This window comes from Mesocricetus auratus, unplaced genomic scaffold (assembly GCF_017639785.1).
Source record: "Mesocricetus auratus isolate SY011 unplaced genomic scaffold, BCM_Maur_2.0 Super-Scaffold_100707, whole genome shotgun sequence".
NCBI lineage: Eukaryota > Metazoa > Chordata > Mammalia > Rodentia > Cricetidae > Mesocricetus > Mesocricetus auratus.
Genome location: NW_024429269.1, coordinates 601,635 through 620,851, shown reverse-complemented (window position 1 = coordinate 620,851; position 19,217 = coordinate 601,635). Strand labels below are relative to the sequence as shown.

The 19,217-nt window shown below is 43.9% G+C and overlaps 1 protein-coding gene across 1 annotated transcript in view; it reads right to left on the bottom strand.

The window, feature by feature from the left end:
* Positions 1–19,217, bottom strand: part of Dock5 (dedicator of cytokinesis 5) — a 184,230-nt gene that overhangs the window by 102,465 nt on the left and 62,548 nt on the right. The window contains exons 3-5 of the mRNA XM_040740571.1: positions 11,502–11,542; positions 5,949–6,004; positions 3,922–4,018 (exon numbers count right to left, since the gene is read on the bottom strand). Coding sequence (XP_040596505.1) covers positions 3,922–4,018; positions 5,949–6,004; positions 11,502–11,542 — 194 coding nt within the window. The remainder of the gene's footprint in view (positions 1–3,921; positions 4,019–5,948; positions 6,005–11,501; positions 11,543–19,217) is intronic.

Sequence of the window (19,217 nt, the reverse complement as noted above, 5' to 3'; positions counted from 1 at the left end):
CCTGAGTTCAATCCCCAGAACCACAAATTAAAAAACTAATCTATGAGGGAGGAAATGGATGTGAGTGTTAATGTCACAGAGCCTACATTAATGTTTACACAGAATAAAGGGACTCATGAGACTTGGAAACCGTGTGTGTGCGTGTGTGTGTGTGTGTGTGTGTGTGTGTGTGTGTGTGTGTGTGTGTGTGTGTCTGTGTCTGTGTCTGTGTCTGTGTGTCTGTCATGTCTGTCTGGGTATGGAAACCAGCGCCTCGTGCACACCTGGCAAGCACTCTACCACTGAGCTACACTTCCAATCCTATTTCTTAGTTCTTTTCTTTAGAAAACCTGTCTTGATAACTAGTGAAGAAAATGAACAATAAAGTCATCTATTAGAGAGAGAAAAGGTCTTTTTATTCATACTTTCTGTACTTACATATGACATGAACAGCCATAACAAAAGATCCTTCTAAAGTATTGGATGAGTACCCCTTATTAGAAATCTTGGTATTAGAAGGGGTTTTTTTGTATGTTTGTTTTTACAATTTTTAAAGAAATATTTACATAGATCTAATGAGCTCTCTTAGGGATGGCACTGAAGTCTAAACATCACATTTGTCTATTCTTCACCTCTGCCTTCTACCACAGCCTCAACATGATTTAACACACAGGGGGCTGGGGGTGGGACAGACTTTTCCACATGTGTTATCATGCGTGTGCTCAAAATGCTTTGGATTCTTGAGCATTTGGGGTGCTTGAATTTTACATTTGGAATGCCTGTGGTCTGCACCTATGATGCAGTGTGAGTCCTGCGCTGGATGGTTAGCCTCCAGCGTGGCCATGTTAAGAGATGGTGGAAATCTGAGGAGCCGAGATTAGCATCAGTCTCATTAGCTCTCTTAGAGGGTTCTCATACAGTGAGGTGCCTCTCCATGCTCTGTTTTCCTGTCATGCCATGTGAGTGTTCCTTCACATAAGCTACTGCTACTGTGACATCATCCACCACAAGGTACCCAACGGAGTTGAACCGACTCCTAGTATCAGGCCCTGGAGCCTCCAGGACTAAGGTATAAAGCTCTCTTTTCTTTGTAAGTGGCCCTCCCCTTAGATATTTCATTACAACATCAGAACAAAGACAATGCAGAATACTCAGCCTGTACTTACCTAATACATTTGGCCACTCAACAGCTTCCAGAGAGAACATTAAGGAATAAGCCCATGCCCATGCAATTTCTCACCCATCAACCCTCTATATCCATCACTAAACAATCAATTAACCAGAACCAGAGTGCTTTCAATGTAAGTACAAGTTGATCAATGGAGGCCACAGGGATGACAGCTGTATCCTTCCCTTCCCAGGGTGCATGATTTAGGGGCTCAGAGTTAGTGCACTCATCAACTAAGTCTGAAGAGATCAAAAGATCACCTTCAATATGGGCATGCCATCCCAAGGGCCAGACCATGCGTTCAGCAGTAAGTGTCCGGGCAGTCCAGAAGGGAACATTAAGGATTAGTTTCTTTAGAAGACCCATTATGAAAAGAGAAAGGACACAAATGAGGCTTTGAAGGTTGGGCAGGCAGAGAAATACCATGCGCTTTCCCTACAAAGTGTTAATGATTTCTAAGGTTATGATCTATCCTGTAATATACAACCCTGAATGGAAAGAAATACTATGTGAACTCTTAGGACTGGTGCTGGAATGAGGTTTGGTTGCGCTTGAGTATGCAAGGACAAGAATGGGTGTATTGCAGTATCTTAGTCAGACCGGCTATACAAAGAAAAGAGAATGACTCCCAGGAACAGCTATCTAGCCTACAGACTCATGAACTTCTTCACATGTCTAGTCAGAGAATATATTAATCACCAGACGACTTCCTTGTCACCCACAGAAGTCTGGAAGTCCCCTACATAGGTGAGACCCACCAGTGCTCACCAACAAGGTCTCCAGACAAGCAACATTAGAAAACGGTCCGTGGGTTCCAGTGCTAAGGAAACAGGTTTTAGACTAGAGAAGAGTCTGTCATGGTGGCAATGAACTTTGAGTGCCTTGCACACTTTCGAAATAGGCATTTCTAATCTGATGATGTTAAGTGCTGGGAGTCCCAAGCCTTTCCTAGCATTACAGGGCAAGAGTGTTTGAAGAAAAGATGCCTCTCAGCTCAGTTTAGAACAAAGCTAAGGAGCTAATATATGATGAGGAAGATTACCATACACAGATAGGGATGTCAGATGTTATTTTATTAGGGAGAGAGACATCACTTACGGGAGAAACCAAGAACTGAGGTCAGCGCTCTGCTGGTCTCCTACCTGGACCGGAACCCCAAGAGAGAAAATGACCCCTCCTTCCTTTCCCTGTATCTCTGCCTTCCCCCACCTACCTGTGACCACGCCAAAATGGGTGTGATCAGTGTTGCGGGTACGTGAGATCTTACAATTCCCCTTTTAGTCTAAAGAAAAGATTTAGACTTGTAACAAAACTAAATTGTCTCAAACACATATAAAGCATATATACATAGAAGGTGGTAAACATAGTATCATCTACCTATATCCTATCCTATGTATATCTATCCCATCTAAACCCTAAACTTATCTGAAAGAGATGCCCAAGTCTGAACACCACCTTGCAATCCCAACCCTAAATAATTGAAAACTAACCCTAACAGATGTAAATTATCCTATAATATCAACAGTAGGGAAAGGGGGCATAGTATTCTTAAAGTTACTTCCTGCTGATCTCTCCCTACAAATATGACAATGGCTTTCTAGGTAGAGACCAGCACACAGTGAGACACACAGTTTGCACATGTGTCTACTGGCCTCTCCCTCTTCATAGGAAGCCACTGAAATTCCATCATGAGCCTCCACATTAATGTTCCTACAGCCCTCTAGTCACCTCCCAAGTCTCCTCTAAGCAGTACAATTGGATTAAATTTTCACCCTTGGAAGATTTTCTTTCCCAATTCTATTTATTTATTCACATGGGGCAGGGCATGCATGCCACAATATGCATGAGGAGGTCAGAGTACAACTTAGAGAAGTTAGCTCTCTCATTCCATCATGTGGGTCCAGAGGATCCAACTAAGGCAGTCAGGCTGGGATGCAAGTGCTGTCCTTGATGACCATCTCTTGGTCCCAGCCTCATCTTCTTAATGCCGTACAATGGATTAAACTCTAACATGAACTTCAGAAGGCACAGGTTACGTTTAAACCACAAAGTCCCAGTTGTAACTCATGCAATACATATCCAATACATGCATGTATGTAATACACACATGCAACTCATTATTATGGTTGTCACACAGAGTATGTTCCTGTGCCTATGTGATTTCCCACTGAACTAGTATTTTGCATTCTGAAGTCAAAACAGTGTGGGGAGAGAGAATACTGAACTGAGCCTGACCTCAGCTTTCCACTATATTTGGTTCAGAGTCTGCAAGTTCCACTTGTCATGGTTATGAATGTGCCCACGCCCACTCCACCCCAGAAGGCTGAGCACTGTGACATTTATAAATGTCTACTCATTGGCATACATGAAGATACTAACAGCAAGTGCCTTGGGTTCCTGCTATAGTATTAACAGATATAACTGCATCTTTTTTTTTATAGCAATGAAGTGAGGGTTCGTGGTTTGAGGCACCCAAAAAGGCCTTGACAAGAGTTTGCAGTTAAAACTCACTATTACTTTTTTTTTTTTGGTTTTTACAAGACAGGGTTTCTCTGTATTAAAACTCACTATTACTTTTACAATCAGCAAAAGTGAATTAATGATCACACCTACTTCCCTCTATAATCCCATTGTCAGTGACCCAACTCTGGAAAGATGAGAATCAGCTGGCTTCCAGTACTGAGTTCCAGGGAAGGCTTTACAGTCCAACAGACTGAGGGTCCAGAAATGGCACCCAAGGTCACCACCCAAGGGGAACCCCAGGGGAAGCTTACCACATAGAGCTTGCGCCAGATGACGGCCCATTCTCGTAGAGTATTCGTGAGTTCCTGAACCAGTGGCAACTCCCCAGGAATGACGGTCTCATGCTGCCTACAGGGGACCAAAGAGATGTTACACTTGGCTGCACATGATAGGAGCTGCCTCTCCTGACCAACACACTCTTGACAATCAAAGGCAGCAATGTGGCTGATGTGGTCTGAAATAAACCCATCTGCCTCTGAAAGGGTATATAGTTTGGAGAACTTGAACACAGGTAAACATGAACAAAAAAAAAAAAGGAACTGGGAACAGCACAACCTATAAACAATTAAGTTTTTGCATGGCACAGGCTAAGCCTAGACTCTACTTCCCTGTTTTACTCTCTCTGGAAGTGCCGATGACCAAGCCATGTAATTAGCTGGCTCGATTGGGCAGCTGCTCCATTTAGTAGAGAGGTGCACGCTATGTGATCACACCCAAAGACCTGCTTACAAAGACTGACCCATTCCCTCTTCTAGAAAGGACTGGGTTTTCTTCTCATCTGCTGCTTTCCCAGCATGGAAAATAGAGGCAAACCAATATACTCACTCACAGTAGGCTTAATTACATTTACTCACCTAAATTATTCCTGGTGTTCCTACAATTATCAACAGGAGAAAGACAGCAAGGACATGCAAACACATAGGAACATGCAAACATAGGATGCAGCTAAGTGTGAATGTCAGGTTGGGTAAGGTAATATATTAGGGCAACTATGACTCATGACACATGTTACATGCTAACTTTGGAAAGTTGCAGGTGGTCCCCATCTTAGAAAAGTCTGATTTTACAACTCTAAGATGGCTGGGAAGTGTACACTCACAGGTTCCGACTTTCCACTTTTGGCACAGTGGTGAACATATTACATGAGGCACGTGCTACTCTATCCTACAATAGGCTTTGGATTAGGTAACTCTGCTCAAATGTCAACTAATATAAGTGTTCTGAGTACACTGGAGGTAGCTGGGCTGGGCTACGTTTCATAGGTTAAGTGAAATAAATGCATTTCTTGTTGTCCCTTTTTATTAACATATATTAATTGCATAAAATGATGGACACTCCTGTGATGCCCGCTTGTGGGATTTTTAACTCTTGTGGGTTTGCAAGGATGTAACCACATCTCAAGTCCAGGAGCATCTGTATCTGCTGAGTGAGTAACAGTTAACTGCAAATCCCACCTTTCGCCTGGCAGATCCAATTAAAACAGGGCTCCTACTTTGCCTTCAAGAGGGCTCAGGAATGGCCCACTGGGAAGAGAATTCCTCTAGGAGACAGGGAAGAATAGTTTCTGGTGCTGGTTCTGCTGTGGACAACCTGTGAGATCTTGAGCATGTCTCTACCTCTTGTCTTAAAATGTGGGTGCTGAGCGTAGGACTTCTCCAAAATGTTCATCTAGCTCAGAGGTTTGGGGATTCTGTGACAGCCTCCCTGGTACCAGCCATGGATTCGAGTTTTACTTTCTTAATTCTCCCTCCCTCCGTGTTTTCCGTAGCTGCCACAGAGACAGTTCTTTGAAGGACAAATGACACCGCCAAGAGAAGTGGGTATTCGAAATTGAAATGGATTTTAACTACGCTGCATGTTCCCATACACTGCTTCCCTAGGACCTCACCCCAAGCCTGTCATCAGTGCCCTCCTCCAGGAAGTTGTGAAAACTCTGAGGTGTACTTGCAACTAAGTGATGTGTTCAGAGCTGAGGAGGGCAGACCGATGTCTCTCCTTCCCAGATGTTCACATGAGCTCACGTTCACACGCCCAGTGAGCAGTTAGGAACTCCGAGGGGAAGTGGGAGGCCCTCAGAGTTCATCACTGCTCTCTTTACTATTTTGGGGACCGGTGCCCAGGAGGAACAAGTACAGAAAGAGAGGGCAGAAGGAGGAACTGTACGAGGCAAGTGAAACCAATGAGGGGAGAAGGACACCATTGGGCGTAGGACAGTCTTTCTTTCATGATCATCCTTCACCGCCATCACTTCTAGTGGTCTTTCTGGACTGGAACTTACCCTCCATCTTCCACAGTTGCCTCTTTCAAATGGATGTATGTTTCAGGGAAAATACCCTACAGAAAGAAAACTCTAGTTATGCAGCCATTGAAAACAATCTCAAAGACAAGAGCATAAATATTTCAAGGAGGGTTATGACCACCTTGACAAAAGGAAATTCCCAATTGAGTTTGCAAGGCATCCCTTATGATGACTGTCTACATTTCAACAAAGAAGGATGGAAACGCTGAAATAATAGAAATTAAGATTTGGGCTCAGGTTGCATACGGTGCTTTGAAAATAAAAAGCCAAAATGCCCCCATCAGCTCAGAGATGCAACAATGGTAAGGAACGTAATACTGAGAACCTAGAATGGGTACAGAGTCAATATGCCACGATGCATCCATTAAAGGGCCCCTCATCATGAGTGAGATGGAGCTGCTAACATTTTAGTAGTGTCCTACAATAACTCCTACCAGCACTTTCATTGAAGACCAACTGTAATCATTAGTTACCTGATCATTTTCATCACTTCATAGTCTTCAACTGTTCTCCTTTTGTAACCCCGTAAGGCATTTCTATTTCAGTATTATGACATTGCTCACAAGCTAAAATTTCAAAAAGTCCCAAGGGAAGGGCACAAAACCACTGGGTGGGAACTAGAGAGCTGCAGAAAAGATTTCTCAGTAGGAAAGAACCATGCACGGGGAGTTCTCTTGAATGCCAAAGCTTGTGTCTCATTGTGCAATAGTCTCTAGATGCCCCAGGGAGAAGGAACCACTGAGCCTTGCTTGAGGATAGTTTACAATGCAGACTAGATGAACTAGCTGGCATCTTGGCTCAGTGGGAGGGCTGGCATGATGGCAGTGGATATTAAGTGTCAGGATTGTTGGCCACACAGGTGGTAGTGGAGATAGCCCCCAGTCCATAGGACCATAGTTCAAAACATATATGCACCCCACAATCCTTAACAGGACAAGAAACCAGGGAACTCTAACAGCAGTTGTTTTTGTGGCCAGTTGCATTTACTGTATTTGTCTCTACCATGCTCTCTCTTTTTTCATCCTTCGACAATAAAACAGGAAATGGCCAGAACATTAGAGACTAAGTTGATCTCAGCATGGGTGATGACAGAGGGGTCTTGCAACTGATTTAGGCAGAAGCCAAGGGCTCTATCTCTTCAACCAGACAGGGTGACCACTAGTGAGAAGGCATGTTTCCAGTCCCTCTACTGATGAGACCACCAGCACACACTACACACACACACACACACACACACACACACACGCACACACACACACACACACACACACACACAAAGATGAGGTGACCTTGAGTTTCTTCAAGTGCAAAGGATACAGAGTGATGGGGGGGGCGTTTAAGCATCAATAGAAAGAAAACACAAATTCAATGTAACATTGAAGACACCAGGTCACACTGTTGATATCTAAAAGAGCAAGAGCTATGATAAGGAACCACCTTCACATACCAGGCACTATCATAAGGGTTTTCATGTATTTGTTTTAATTGTTCTTTTACCTCAGGATCAATCCATGATCAAATATTTGATCATTTCAGAACTTGCCCAATAAGAGAACTTTCATGTATAATACTTCTGTTTTTATTCTCAGCTTTATTTAATTAGCAATATTTAAATGTCAAATTATTTGGAAACATATTTCTTTATCTACCAAAAAAAAAACTTCATTGACACGTAATGCTTGCCTCTATTCATGAGGTACAGTGGTCCTCACTGCATATACAATGTACAATAATGAGAAAAGGCATAACTACCTCCTTAAAAAGAAACTGGGTTTGGAGAGGTAAGTCAAGTACTTGTCATGGTCATGCAAGCATGAGAACCTTTACTGTATCCCCAAAGCTCACACAAAGCTGGGCTTGATGGTCAAGCTTGTCATCTCAGAGCTAGGGAGGCGGGGATAGGCAGAACCCTGGGGCTTGCTGGACAGCCAGCCTAGCTGAAACAGTGTGTTCCAGGCCAGTGAGAGAACTTGACTCAAAAAATATCATGATGGATGACACCTAAGGAACCGTATACTGGAGTTGACTGCTGGCTTCTACATACATACACACACACACACACACACACACACACACACACACACACACACGCGCGCGTGCATGCGCGCAGGCACGCAAACACACAGGTACTCATGCACACGCACTAAAAGAAGAAAGAACTCTTGAAAAGAGAAAAGGGGATGGATAGGTGTAATCAGTTCAAGGCAGTAGTTATGGACCAACAAAATGGCACAGTGGGTAAAGGCGCTTGCTGCCAGGCCTGCCAACCCTAGTTTGAATCCCAGGGCCCACATGGTGGAAGGAGAAAATTGACTCCTGTAGGTTGCCCTCTGACCTCCACATTCCTGCTACTGCAAATGAGCATGCATGTGCACACATGCACAAACACAAAAATAGATGAAATTACTAAAAGCTTTTAAGTATATATTAAAGTAGTAGCTACAAGTTTAAAATAAACTATAACATTGCAGAAGACGCTAGGCATGCAGCTTGAAAGTAGGACACTTGATTAAGATGTGGATGGTTTAATACTGAGAACTAAAGAAACAAAGGCAAAAACCCCAAAAGTAACACTGTTAATCCAAAGAAAAATTATGGAAAAATATTTTTCAAATAACAAAGGTAAAAAAAACTCTGAATGTATAGACTGTTGACTAGTCTGTGCTAATCCCTGGGAGCCAGCCGTGATACAGGGCCTCAGAAATAGGAACAAATGACGACTTTAAGACCATGGCAGATAATTTACACGGGTGTGCAGGCATTAAGGTGTGGATAGCCAGGGCCCCTTCGTTCTGCCATCTCACTCACTGCTGTCTTGTCTGCAGCATCATCAGGTTGTGGTGGCACTTGGCTATTTACAGTCTTTTGGTTTCTCTGGAAAAGCCAGAGCCAACCTGAGTCTTGCATTTCTTTTTCTCAATGTAACCTACTCAGTTGAATAACATCCAACTGTTGAATAAAATCCAACGTTATCCTGTCCATACATACACCCACAATCCTGCCAAGATTAATGATCAATTTCTTCGAGGCTCTAGTCTTTCTCAATTTGTAAAGCCACTAACTTCCTTTTATCACCACTCCAAATGGCTAGGTTGGCTTATAAATGACACCAACAATTTCCATGAAAACAATTGTCCTTTCAAATAGCTCTTCCCCTAAGACAGGAAAAGGAGGGGCCACATAGGGGAAGATGTCTATCAGGCTGCATCTCTTAATGAAGGGGTGTCACACTCAACAAAATTCAAGACTGATGTCTTTAATTCCATCTTTGTTTCTTGGATCTCCACAAAGAAAGATAATTTAGTTAAAACTAAAAAACATCAATGCACAGTCACTGTGCCAAATTCTGTTCATGTTTTTCTTTATCAAGGGACAGAGGAGCTCTTATTAAAATAACTTTCTCCAAACGGTAAAGTTTTTAAGCTTACAGAATTTAAAGGCCACTTTAATGAAGAATAAGAACAACAACAACAAAAAAAACCCAACAATATTACAAACACATACATAGCTCAGACGTTAACTGGACCATCTAGCATTTCTGTCAGAGGGCACCACTAGCTAGATGGATGCAGGCATATCAGGAAGCACAGAATATCTTAGAACCAAGGTCTTCTGTGCTGGAATAACTCCTAATGTAGGGTAAGGGTCTAGGACCTTGTTTTAACAATAGCTACTGTTGTTACTGTTGTCATTGTTATTGCAGTGGTGGTGGAAAGATTAAACCCAGGGCCTCCTGTATGCTAGGCAAGTGTCTGCCATTTAAATAATTTGAAAAACAGGGCATCAATAACTTACTCAGGCTTGCCTCAGTCTCCTATGTAGCCGGGACAAGGGGAGTGCGCCACCAGGCCCAGCTGTTCTTAACATTTCCTATGATTTGTCTGAGACGTTTTTCTCACTTTTTTACATAATAAATTAAAAAAGGAAATACTGAGAATTAAGTGGCCTGGGTATTCTTTGTCTCTCACAAATTCACAGCAGAAAATATTTAACTTGCAGGGGGTCAGGGGTGGGCCACAGAGCTCTGGTGGAGGTCAGAGGACAACTTTCAAGAGTTGGTTGTCTCCTACTGTTAGACCCCAGGATTGAACTCAGGGTCTGTACGGCAAGTGCCTTCACCTGCTGAGCCATCCTGCCACCCAGAAGTGTTGACTCTTACTGTTTCCTGAAAACTTCCCTTCTACAACTGTGAGTAAAAATAACTATTGACGGGGCTTAAACCCACACGCGGCAGGAGTGGGCACGCCAGGTACCAGCTGAGGCTTCAATCTGGTCCTACCATACCCTCATCACACCAGCACATCTGGCGGTCTGGACTGGAACTGTGGGGACGGTGAAGTCAGCAAGAGGAAAAGTGAATACAACTCAGCTGGAAAAGGCACAGGACCCTGGCTATGAGCAGAAAAGCTCAGCCACTAGGGCATGGCAGGGACAGGCGGCTTCACACCAGGGAGACTTGGCCCCTGTGGAGACAGCAAGGGTTCCTTTGTTTTGCTAGGTTATGAAATCGCCAACGCGAATAAAGTGTGTGCGCACACAAGTGTGCAAACACTAAGACCGAAGAGTCATCAACTTCAGCCACACTCGCCTGTGGGTTCCTGTGACCGCCACCTAGCAGGCAGGCATTTGAAGGCTCTGTGTTCTTCTGAGATTTGGGGGTTTCACAGGCCAACCTGTGTGGGACTACATCTGGCCCCGTGATGTGTTGAAAGAGTAAGAACTGTGAATTTTTCTACCCTGATAAACTCGTTTGTCTCACATGAGCTAACTGTGAAATAATAGCGCCCTATCAACTTTGTTCTTGCGAAAGAAAAGTGCTGGCACATTACACTGCCCGGGGAAAGAAACATCAAAGCAAAAGTGCTGATGGCCTCTAAAGCAAATCCAGGAGCGCATTAACACAGCCACTAGCCTTTTCCTTAGTTGATGATGAGCTGCCCTGACAACTGGGAAAGAAGACCCAACAGGACAGCGTTTCCAGAACTAAACAAAAAGCATGAACCACACAAACATTAATACCCGAGGTAGATGCGTCTTAAGTGTCTCTGTTGTTCAGCTTTGTTTTCTGTTACCCGAGTTGGTTATACTCCACTAAAATGACTCCATGTCACCCATGGGTCTCACAGATGGAAATCACTACTCTGGTTTGATGGGAAGAACCAGGTGACAAGCAGCGTCAGTTCTGGCAGTGTAGAATTGGACATAAAGGACACAGGGAGAAGTGGTTCCTTCCCACTCCTCCTCGACAGAGGTCCCTACGGCACTGTCACTGCCCACTGCCTTATTCGGCTTCAAGGGTAGACAGCAGGAAGTTTGAGGCCTTCTCTTGAATCAACTCCCAGGAAACATATCCATGGAACTTACGCTATTCTTCTTGAGCACTGGGGTCAGAGTCTTTGTTTTCAGATCAAAGGAAGAATCATCGAGAAGAAAGCAAACTAGCTCTAGAGGTAACTTACAAAGGGATCCCACAACACAACAGAGAGCTAGCGGACAGTCAAAGGAACTAGGAAACGGAACAATGTGCCATACCTTTTTAGATTTGTTCTGGAGAGCATATCCTCTGTACCAGCCTGGGGAGGGAAAAGGGAGAACACAAAGACATGTTATGTTTCCTGGAAGAATAAAAAGACATCAGCAACACAGTCACATGTTCTAGCAGCAATCCTGAGATGGAAACCCAAAGATCAGTGGCTATGAAGCCATAGACCGGCAGTTCTCAATCTGTGGGTTGTGACCCTTGGGGGGTCAAATGACCCTTCACAAGGGTCACCTAGGATCACTGAAAAACACAGACACTTACATTGCGATTCATAACAGTAGCAAAATTACAGTTATGAAGTAGCAACGGGAATAATCTTATGGTTGGGGTTACCACAATATGAATGTTAGGAAGGTTGAGAAGCACTGCGTTAGGCTGTGAACCATTCCACTTCTTACACAGTAAAGACCTATCTTATATCCACATTCTCTAACTAACCAACCAAGTAGGGCCCATAGAGACTCAGAGAGACTGAAGAGGCAATCATGGAGTCTGCATGGGCATGCACTAGGTCCTCTCATACATGCTGTGGTTCTTTAGCTTGGGGTTCTTAAGGGACGCCAAATGGGGGTATCTCTGACTCTTTTGCCTGCTCTTGACACCCTTTCCTTCCTATGAGAGTGTGTGCCTAGTCTTACTACATCTTGTTAAGCAATGTTTGGTTGATATCCCTAGAAGGCCTGCTCTTTTCTGAAGGGAAATGAAGGAACAGTGGATCTGGGGGAGGGGGGGACAGGTGAGGGGTATGAAGGAAAGAGAGGTTGAGGTCAGGATGTACTGTATGAAAGAATTAAAAAAAAAAAGATATCAACCAGAAAATAGTCTCATAATCTGTGTTAGAAGTAGAAAACTGAGTTTACCACTTTGGTTACAGATTGGACAACACTTTCACAAATTGTAAATTGTCAGTGAAACTAAAAACTATAAGGAATTTGCTATGTGCTGCAGAGGGGGTGGGGGTAGGGCTTTGGTGTGGAATTATAGTCTACATCAAGGCTACATAGCTGAGAAAATGATCTCTCAACAGAAACACCAGCCTCCATTTAGGAAGCCAACGTGCAGGCAACCAGGTTAGGTTGGAATGCACTGAACATTCCTCCTGCGACTCTTAGTTCTGCTAAGACATGAAAAGGTTTTTCATGAATGGCTGGCTTTGGCGTCACCCCGAATCGAGGGCAGAGATGGAGACCATATTGAGAAAGAACAGTTGAGGCAGTGTTGACTTTTCAAGTCATATAAAACTAAGATATCACAATACAGACTTGGACCCGCTTACCAGGAAGAATGTATCTGCACGCCTGTAAACAGTGCTTTACCCAGAATTCATCACAAACTTATGTTTCCTAAACCGTCTCCTTGGGGGGGGGAGATTTTCATATAACCCTTCTACTTATTTCTAGAGTCATGGTGTGTGTGTAACTGCTAGGGAAAAAGTACAACATTATTATTCTGGACTTGTCAAAGTGAACACTCATTTTCCTTGGCAACAAGAACTGTAAGCATCTAATAGACAGCTGGGAGCTCGATCGCATTCCTACTGTCAGAGCTCTAAGAATGCTTAGAGTTCTAATGATTGCTAATAATTCCCAAGGCTATGCTCACAGGTGTTTGCTATTCCTATATCGTAAGACTGCATTTGTAATACAAACTAGAGCACAGTTTTCCCATTAATCCTCAATACTCAGTGTTAAATCATCATAATTAGAGTTTACTGTTAGGATTCGGGACACACCATGAAGCAAAGAGGCAGCGGGTGGCATACCAGGAGTGGTCTACAGTCAAGCAGCGATCAGGGAGTATGAATTGGCAGGTATGTTCCGAAACTATCACACAATTACGAGGGGAAAGTTGGGGGTCAGGCGGGCCAGAGGGTGAGTCTCAGCTACATTTTAGTGAAACGAGTCCCCCGAAATAAATTCCAGATACTGTGGCAAGACTGATGCACTTCTGGGGTAAGAAGTCATTTTCAGTTGCTTGGGGACTGTCCCCAGTTCAGGATAAAGATATCTCTTCTCATTTGAAACTACCAAAGTTCCTAAGGCCACAGGCAAATTTAATCTCTTTATCTAGCTCTACATAAACATCACCAGTCAAGTCTGTACCATCTGAGCCAGGTGTTGGTGGCGCACACCTTTAATCCCAGCACTCAGGAGGCAGAGGCAGGCGGATCTCTGTGAGCTCCAGGCCGGCTACACAGAGAAACCCTAAGGAGGCAGAAGAGAGTGAAGGAAGGAAGGAAGGAGAGAGGGAGAGGGAGGGAGAGGGGGAGAGAGAGAGAGGGAGAGGGAGGGAGAGGGGGAGAGAGAGAGAGGGAGAGGGAGGGAGAGGGGGAGAGAGAGAGAGGGAGAGGGAGGGAGAGGGGGAGAGAGAGAGGGAGAGGGAGGGAGGGAGGGAGGGAGAGAGAGAGAGAGAGAGAGAGAGAGAGAGAGAGAGAGAGAGAGAGAGAGAGAGAGAGAGAGAGAGATTCTGCCATCTGCCCATTTCTTCCACCTGGCCAGGGGCTGGCCCCTTGAGCTACTGCATTTTCTGGCTTCCACCTAGCAGGTGTCTGTCCCTACCTAGTTCTGTAGCTCAGCACAACTAAGCGGTGAAGACCAAGTGTTGGTTATCACGTAGATCACATAAATGAGCTGAGGGCACAGAACTAGCATGAGGAACTCAGAGGCCAACGTGCAGTGTCTGGGGATACAGGAAGTGAGATTAGATAAGATAATCAAAGACAGGTCACTCTGAGAAACTAAAAAGAACCAGGCAGGAAAATGACGAGGAAAGAAACTTCCATACAGGAGCAAATCCAGTGAGAAGCGCCATGAGGCAAGAATTCTGTCCAAAGACAGGAAGAGCACAAGGTGAGAGGGACAGATGGGGAAGAGGCGCCATGGTGGTGAGAGGGAATGTGGGTCTCCATTCTGGGCACCCACTACACCCGCCAGGGAAGCTTATAAAATACTGAAGACTGGGCCACCTCCCCAGATATTCTTACTTAATCAATCCCAGACATAGAGCTTCTCAAAGAATCCTGGGGACACTAATGTATAGGCAGAAGTGTCAGTCCAGGCAAAAATGCCATGTACCATGAGGAATCTGAGCGTTAGCCTAATGGTAAGCATTGGAGGAGAAGACGGTGTTTAAATGCATCATGTCTTGTGCTTAAAATAAAAAAACTAAAACATTCTGGCTGCTAGAGAAGAATGGACAGGGGAGGTGAGACGTAGTAGAAACGGGGAGGGGAAGGGTGGGTGCATGGAGAATGGGAAGCAATGGGAAGACGGAAACCATGTTTGGAAGCAGCTGGAGTTGCTCATGACTTCACTAGCATGGTCAAGAATAGAAGAAGAAAGAGCGTTTGGCTCTTGGGCTTGCGCAAATGGTACATAGGGTTACTCTGTGGTATAGGAAGATTTTAAAAGGGAAAGCCTTGGAGAATGGTAGAAGGAATAGGCAATGTACAGTGACCCTTGGGCTTCCCTCCCTGAACAACTGAGTCCTATAGGAATGACATGGAACATGGCACATGAACGCTGGGGGAGAGGGGATCAGAAGGGTCAGGCTAGCGTGCAGCTCAGGGCCCAACAAGAATCAGATTGATGATGATCATTTAATAGTTGACCATGTTAATGGGAGGGAAACACTCTGTCAGATACCAAGAGCACCAAACAAAGGTCAGCCCGGAGAGTCAAGATAAAAGGGATTACCTCTGGGAAAGAAATATGACCAGGACACAGCCTCTTCCCCCTGGAACCATACAGGCATAACAGTCCAAAGGACGTGATCGAGATGAACAGACAGTGAAAATCAGGTGTACATAGAGCTGGCGAGGTCTGTGGGAGGGCTAAGCTGTAATCTTCCATGGTAAAGAAAATGGAAAAGTCAGTTCTTAATTGGCTAAAAGTCTGGCAAGAGTTCAGGAGGAACTGAAGCACCCCAGAAATGAGGACTTAGAAGGAACTCTTGTTTTCCATTATGGACTAGTAAAACTAACCAGGGACGGCAAGACATTTAGGTAAAGGTGCCTGCCAACAAGTCTCATGACCTCACTTCAGTCTCTAGAACCCACATGGTGGGAGGAGAAAACAGACTCCTGCATCGTGGCCTCTTACCCCGACATGCACAGCCACACTCAAACCTCCACATGCACAGCCACACTCAAACCTCCACATGCACACCCACACTCATACGCAGGCAGGCAGGCGCTCACGTGTGCGCACACACACACACACACACACACACACACACACACACACAAAGTAAATAAATACATGCAATTTAAAACATTTTAAACTTAAAAATTTTTAAACTTTTACAGTTAATGTATATTTATGAGTGGTATAATTTTCAATTGAGAAAAATACTGAGGGATCCTGGCAAGACAGAAAAAAGGGCAAAATTAAAACAATAGATAACAAGTCTATTGTTATAGTGTGGAGCTGATTAAAAAAAAAGAAGTTTGGAGGGATCATAAAGCGGTGCGGTGATGTGAATGAGAACAGTCCCCATAGCTCATGTGTTTGGCTCCCAGTTGGTGAATGGTTTGGGGAGGACTATTACTCCTAATTACTAATCCTAACCCAGTGGTTCTCAACCTGTGGGTCGAGCACCTTTGGCAAACCTGTCTCAAAAACTGTATATATATTATGGCTCCTAAAAAGTAGCAAAATTATAGTTATAAAATAGCTATGAAAATAATCTTATGGTGGGGGAGGAACTAAATTAAAGGGTCACATCATTAAGAAGTTTGAGAATCATGGGATTATGGGGTGTGGTCTTGTTGGAGAAAGTATGGCTTTCAGGTTTCAAAAGCCCACACCAGGCCCAGTCTCTCTCTCTCTCTCTCTGTCTCTGTCTCTGTCTCTGTCTCTGTCTCTCTCTCTCTCTCTCTCTCTCTCACACACACACACACACCCTCTCCAACTCATAGATAAGATGTAAGCTCTCAGCTACTGCTCCAGTGCCATGCCTGCCTGCTGCCATGTTCTCTGCCACTGAAACAGTTCTCACGATCTGAAACTGTAAGCAAGTCCCCAATTCGATGTGTTTTACTTTGTTTTTTAAATAAGTTGCCTTGGTCATGGTACCTCATCACAGCAGTAGAACAGTAACTAAGACAAATGTATTGATTCTGTTGTATTTCATGATGATATAATATACTTGCCAAAACTCGCTGAATTACATATTAAATATAGTGACCTTTATGTAATTACATTGTTCATTTAAAAAGAAACAACTGGATGCCACCATACACCCACTAGAATGGCTATGGTCAAAGAGACCGACTATGCACAGAGTTAGCAAGGGTTAGGAGTAACTGAACCCTTGCACTGGTTGGGTTTTGTCAACTTGACCAAACTTAGACATATCTGGGAAAAGAGAAAAATGTCCCCATAAGACTGGCCTGTGGGCAAAGCCATGTGATATCTTCATGAGAGAGGGTCCAGCGCATTGTGGGTGGTGCCACCCCTGGGCAGCTAGTCCTGAGTTGTGTAAGAAAACAGACTGAGCAAGCCATGAGGAGCAAGTCAGTAAACAGTGTTACACCTTGACTTCTTTATCAGTTCCTACTTTATAGGTTCCTGCCGTAAGTTCTTGCCCTGACTTTCTTCTATAATGAACTGTCATGTAGAAACAGAAGGTGAAATAAACCCCTTCCTCCCCGAGGTGCTTTAGGCCATGGAGTGGAGTTTTGTCACAACAATATAAACCTCAACTATGACAATTCTCTCTTACCATGCTGATAATTTCTTCTAAAGTTACACATATTCTATGACTTAGCAATATTACCATGCCTGGGTAGTTATTCAAGGTAAATGGAAACATACACATGCAAAAATGCTTTACAGGAATGTCCTAATTCTTTCGGGCTTAGGGTGGAATTCAATGAAAGACACAGTGACATTTGAGTCATGGCATGGTCATATAATGAGTACTGCTCAACAATAGGGAAAAAATACTTATGTACAGCTTTATGAATGATTCTAAAAACCCAAATGACAGACATGTATAATCACATTGACAAAGAGTTCTCTGGCAGGTAAAACTAATAGTTGGTCATGGAAGTAACAACAGTGGCCCATGATCGAGTGTTTGGAGCACTCTGGGGTGACACCTGCAGCCTGTGTCATCTGATAAAACTTATTCTACTTTCTATCTAAGAGCATGTAACAGCATATAAATTTTTCCTTGACGTCTTTAAACATGGAAAGGGAAAGGAAGAACTTATCAAGTGAAAATTACTATATAAATTAGTCACCTCTAACAGAAAGGTATCACTCATATGTGGCTGAGAACTTTTGTTTGGCATTGGCTCTGAAATGAGTTTGAGTCAGGTGTGAAAAATAACAGGCAACTTTCTCCATGACTCTACTTTTTGTCTCGTGTCTCATCAATGACATTATCCATCCCAGTCACTCCTAGCATGTTCCCAAATAGATTCTGAATGAGTTTTTACTATTTCTAAAAGTTCCAGCATGGACCTGCAATTCACTTACTCAATCAACAATTACACAAGCTAGGAAACCAAGACATAGAGTGTTTCTCTGCTCTAACTGTTACTTTATAATGCATAGCTATATAATGAGTATAATACAAAGGAGGGGGAAAAGAATTCTTCGATACCACAGAGGCATAGAAACAAAATTTCACAGGGATTAAGTCAAGAAGGAATGAAAGGGTATTATGGAGAAGGCCAACTACAGCAGATGAGCTACTCGGGAAAGTGTGGTTCGAAATCTCTAAAGATCCATCAGGGCTGAGGTTTACATGACTCATGTGGCCGTTCATTCATTATACATAAAAACACTTCTGAAGTGGAGTGCAGAAGACATCATCTTTAAGAAGGAAGGAAACAGATCCATAAACAAGCAACCAAATACAAAGGGGCCTTTAATGGAGCTGCCTGGAGACTCTGGCTCACAAAAGAATGCGCTATGAATATGCTCCAGACTCGGGCAATTACTGGGGAATGCTGAAGACTTCCCAGGCAATGAAAGTGCCCTTCGATGGGTGACTTACAGAATATTCCACACAAACACCTTTTATTTTGCCATCGCAAGATAAATGTGCTCTCCTGCTCACACACATATAAAAGATCAATAAATTATGCTTATCCTCTCAGAAATTAAAAGCCAAGGCCAGGGAGGGAATTGCTGTTTATAGCACCCACGTGACATGTGGGGCAGAGAGGAGGCAGCATCCACAGAGGAGGAGCAGGTGCTAAATCCTGTTGTTTTTCCTCTAACTATCTCAGGCCCGCTAGCTTAATTAGGCCGGAGTCAAAGGTTGTACCCCTGTGGACCAGGTAAACCTGTCAGGTTTCCAGGGCCAGAACCCAGTGAGCTGTCCCTCACACAGAAGCCTGCAGAACCTCAGGGAATCCTGAGCCAGCTGGGTACCAGCCCTCACAGGACTGAGAGTGTCTCAGTATGAAATCCCTCATCACAGAGGACAGTGGTCCATGCAGAGCATCTCTGTGCCTCCCAGAGCCTCAGATGCTCACATCTAAAGGCACTGGGCTTCTGCAAACAGGCTGCAAGGTCAAAAGTCGAAGGAAGGAAAGATGTTCCATTCTGTTGTTTCTTTGCTCAGGATAAATCTACCAGCCTTTTGGGAAGTAAGGGCAGATGATGGAAGCTTGAGTGTGAAAGACTCAGAGTACCTGAAACCTAATTGCTTCACTGTTTAAAAATAAATAAGCAATCTGCATCGATAAA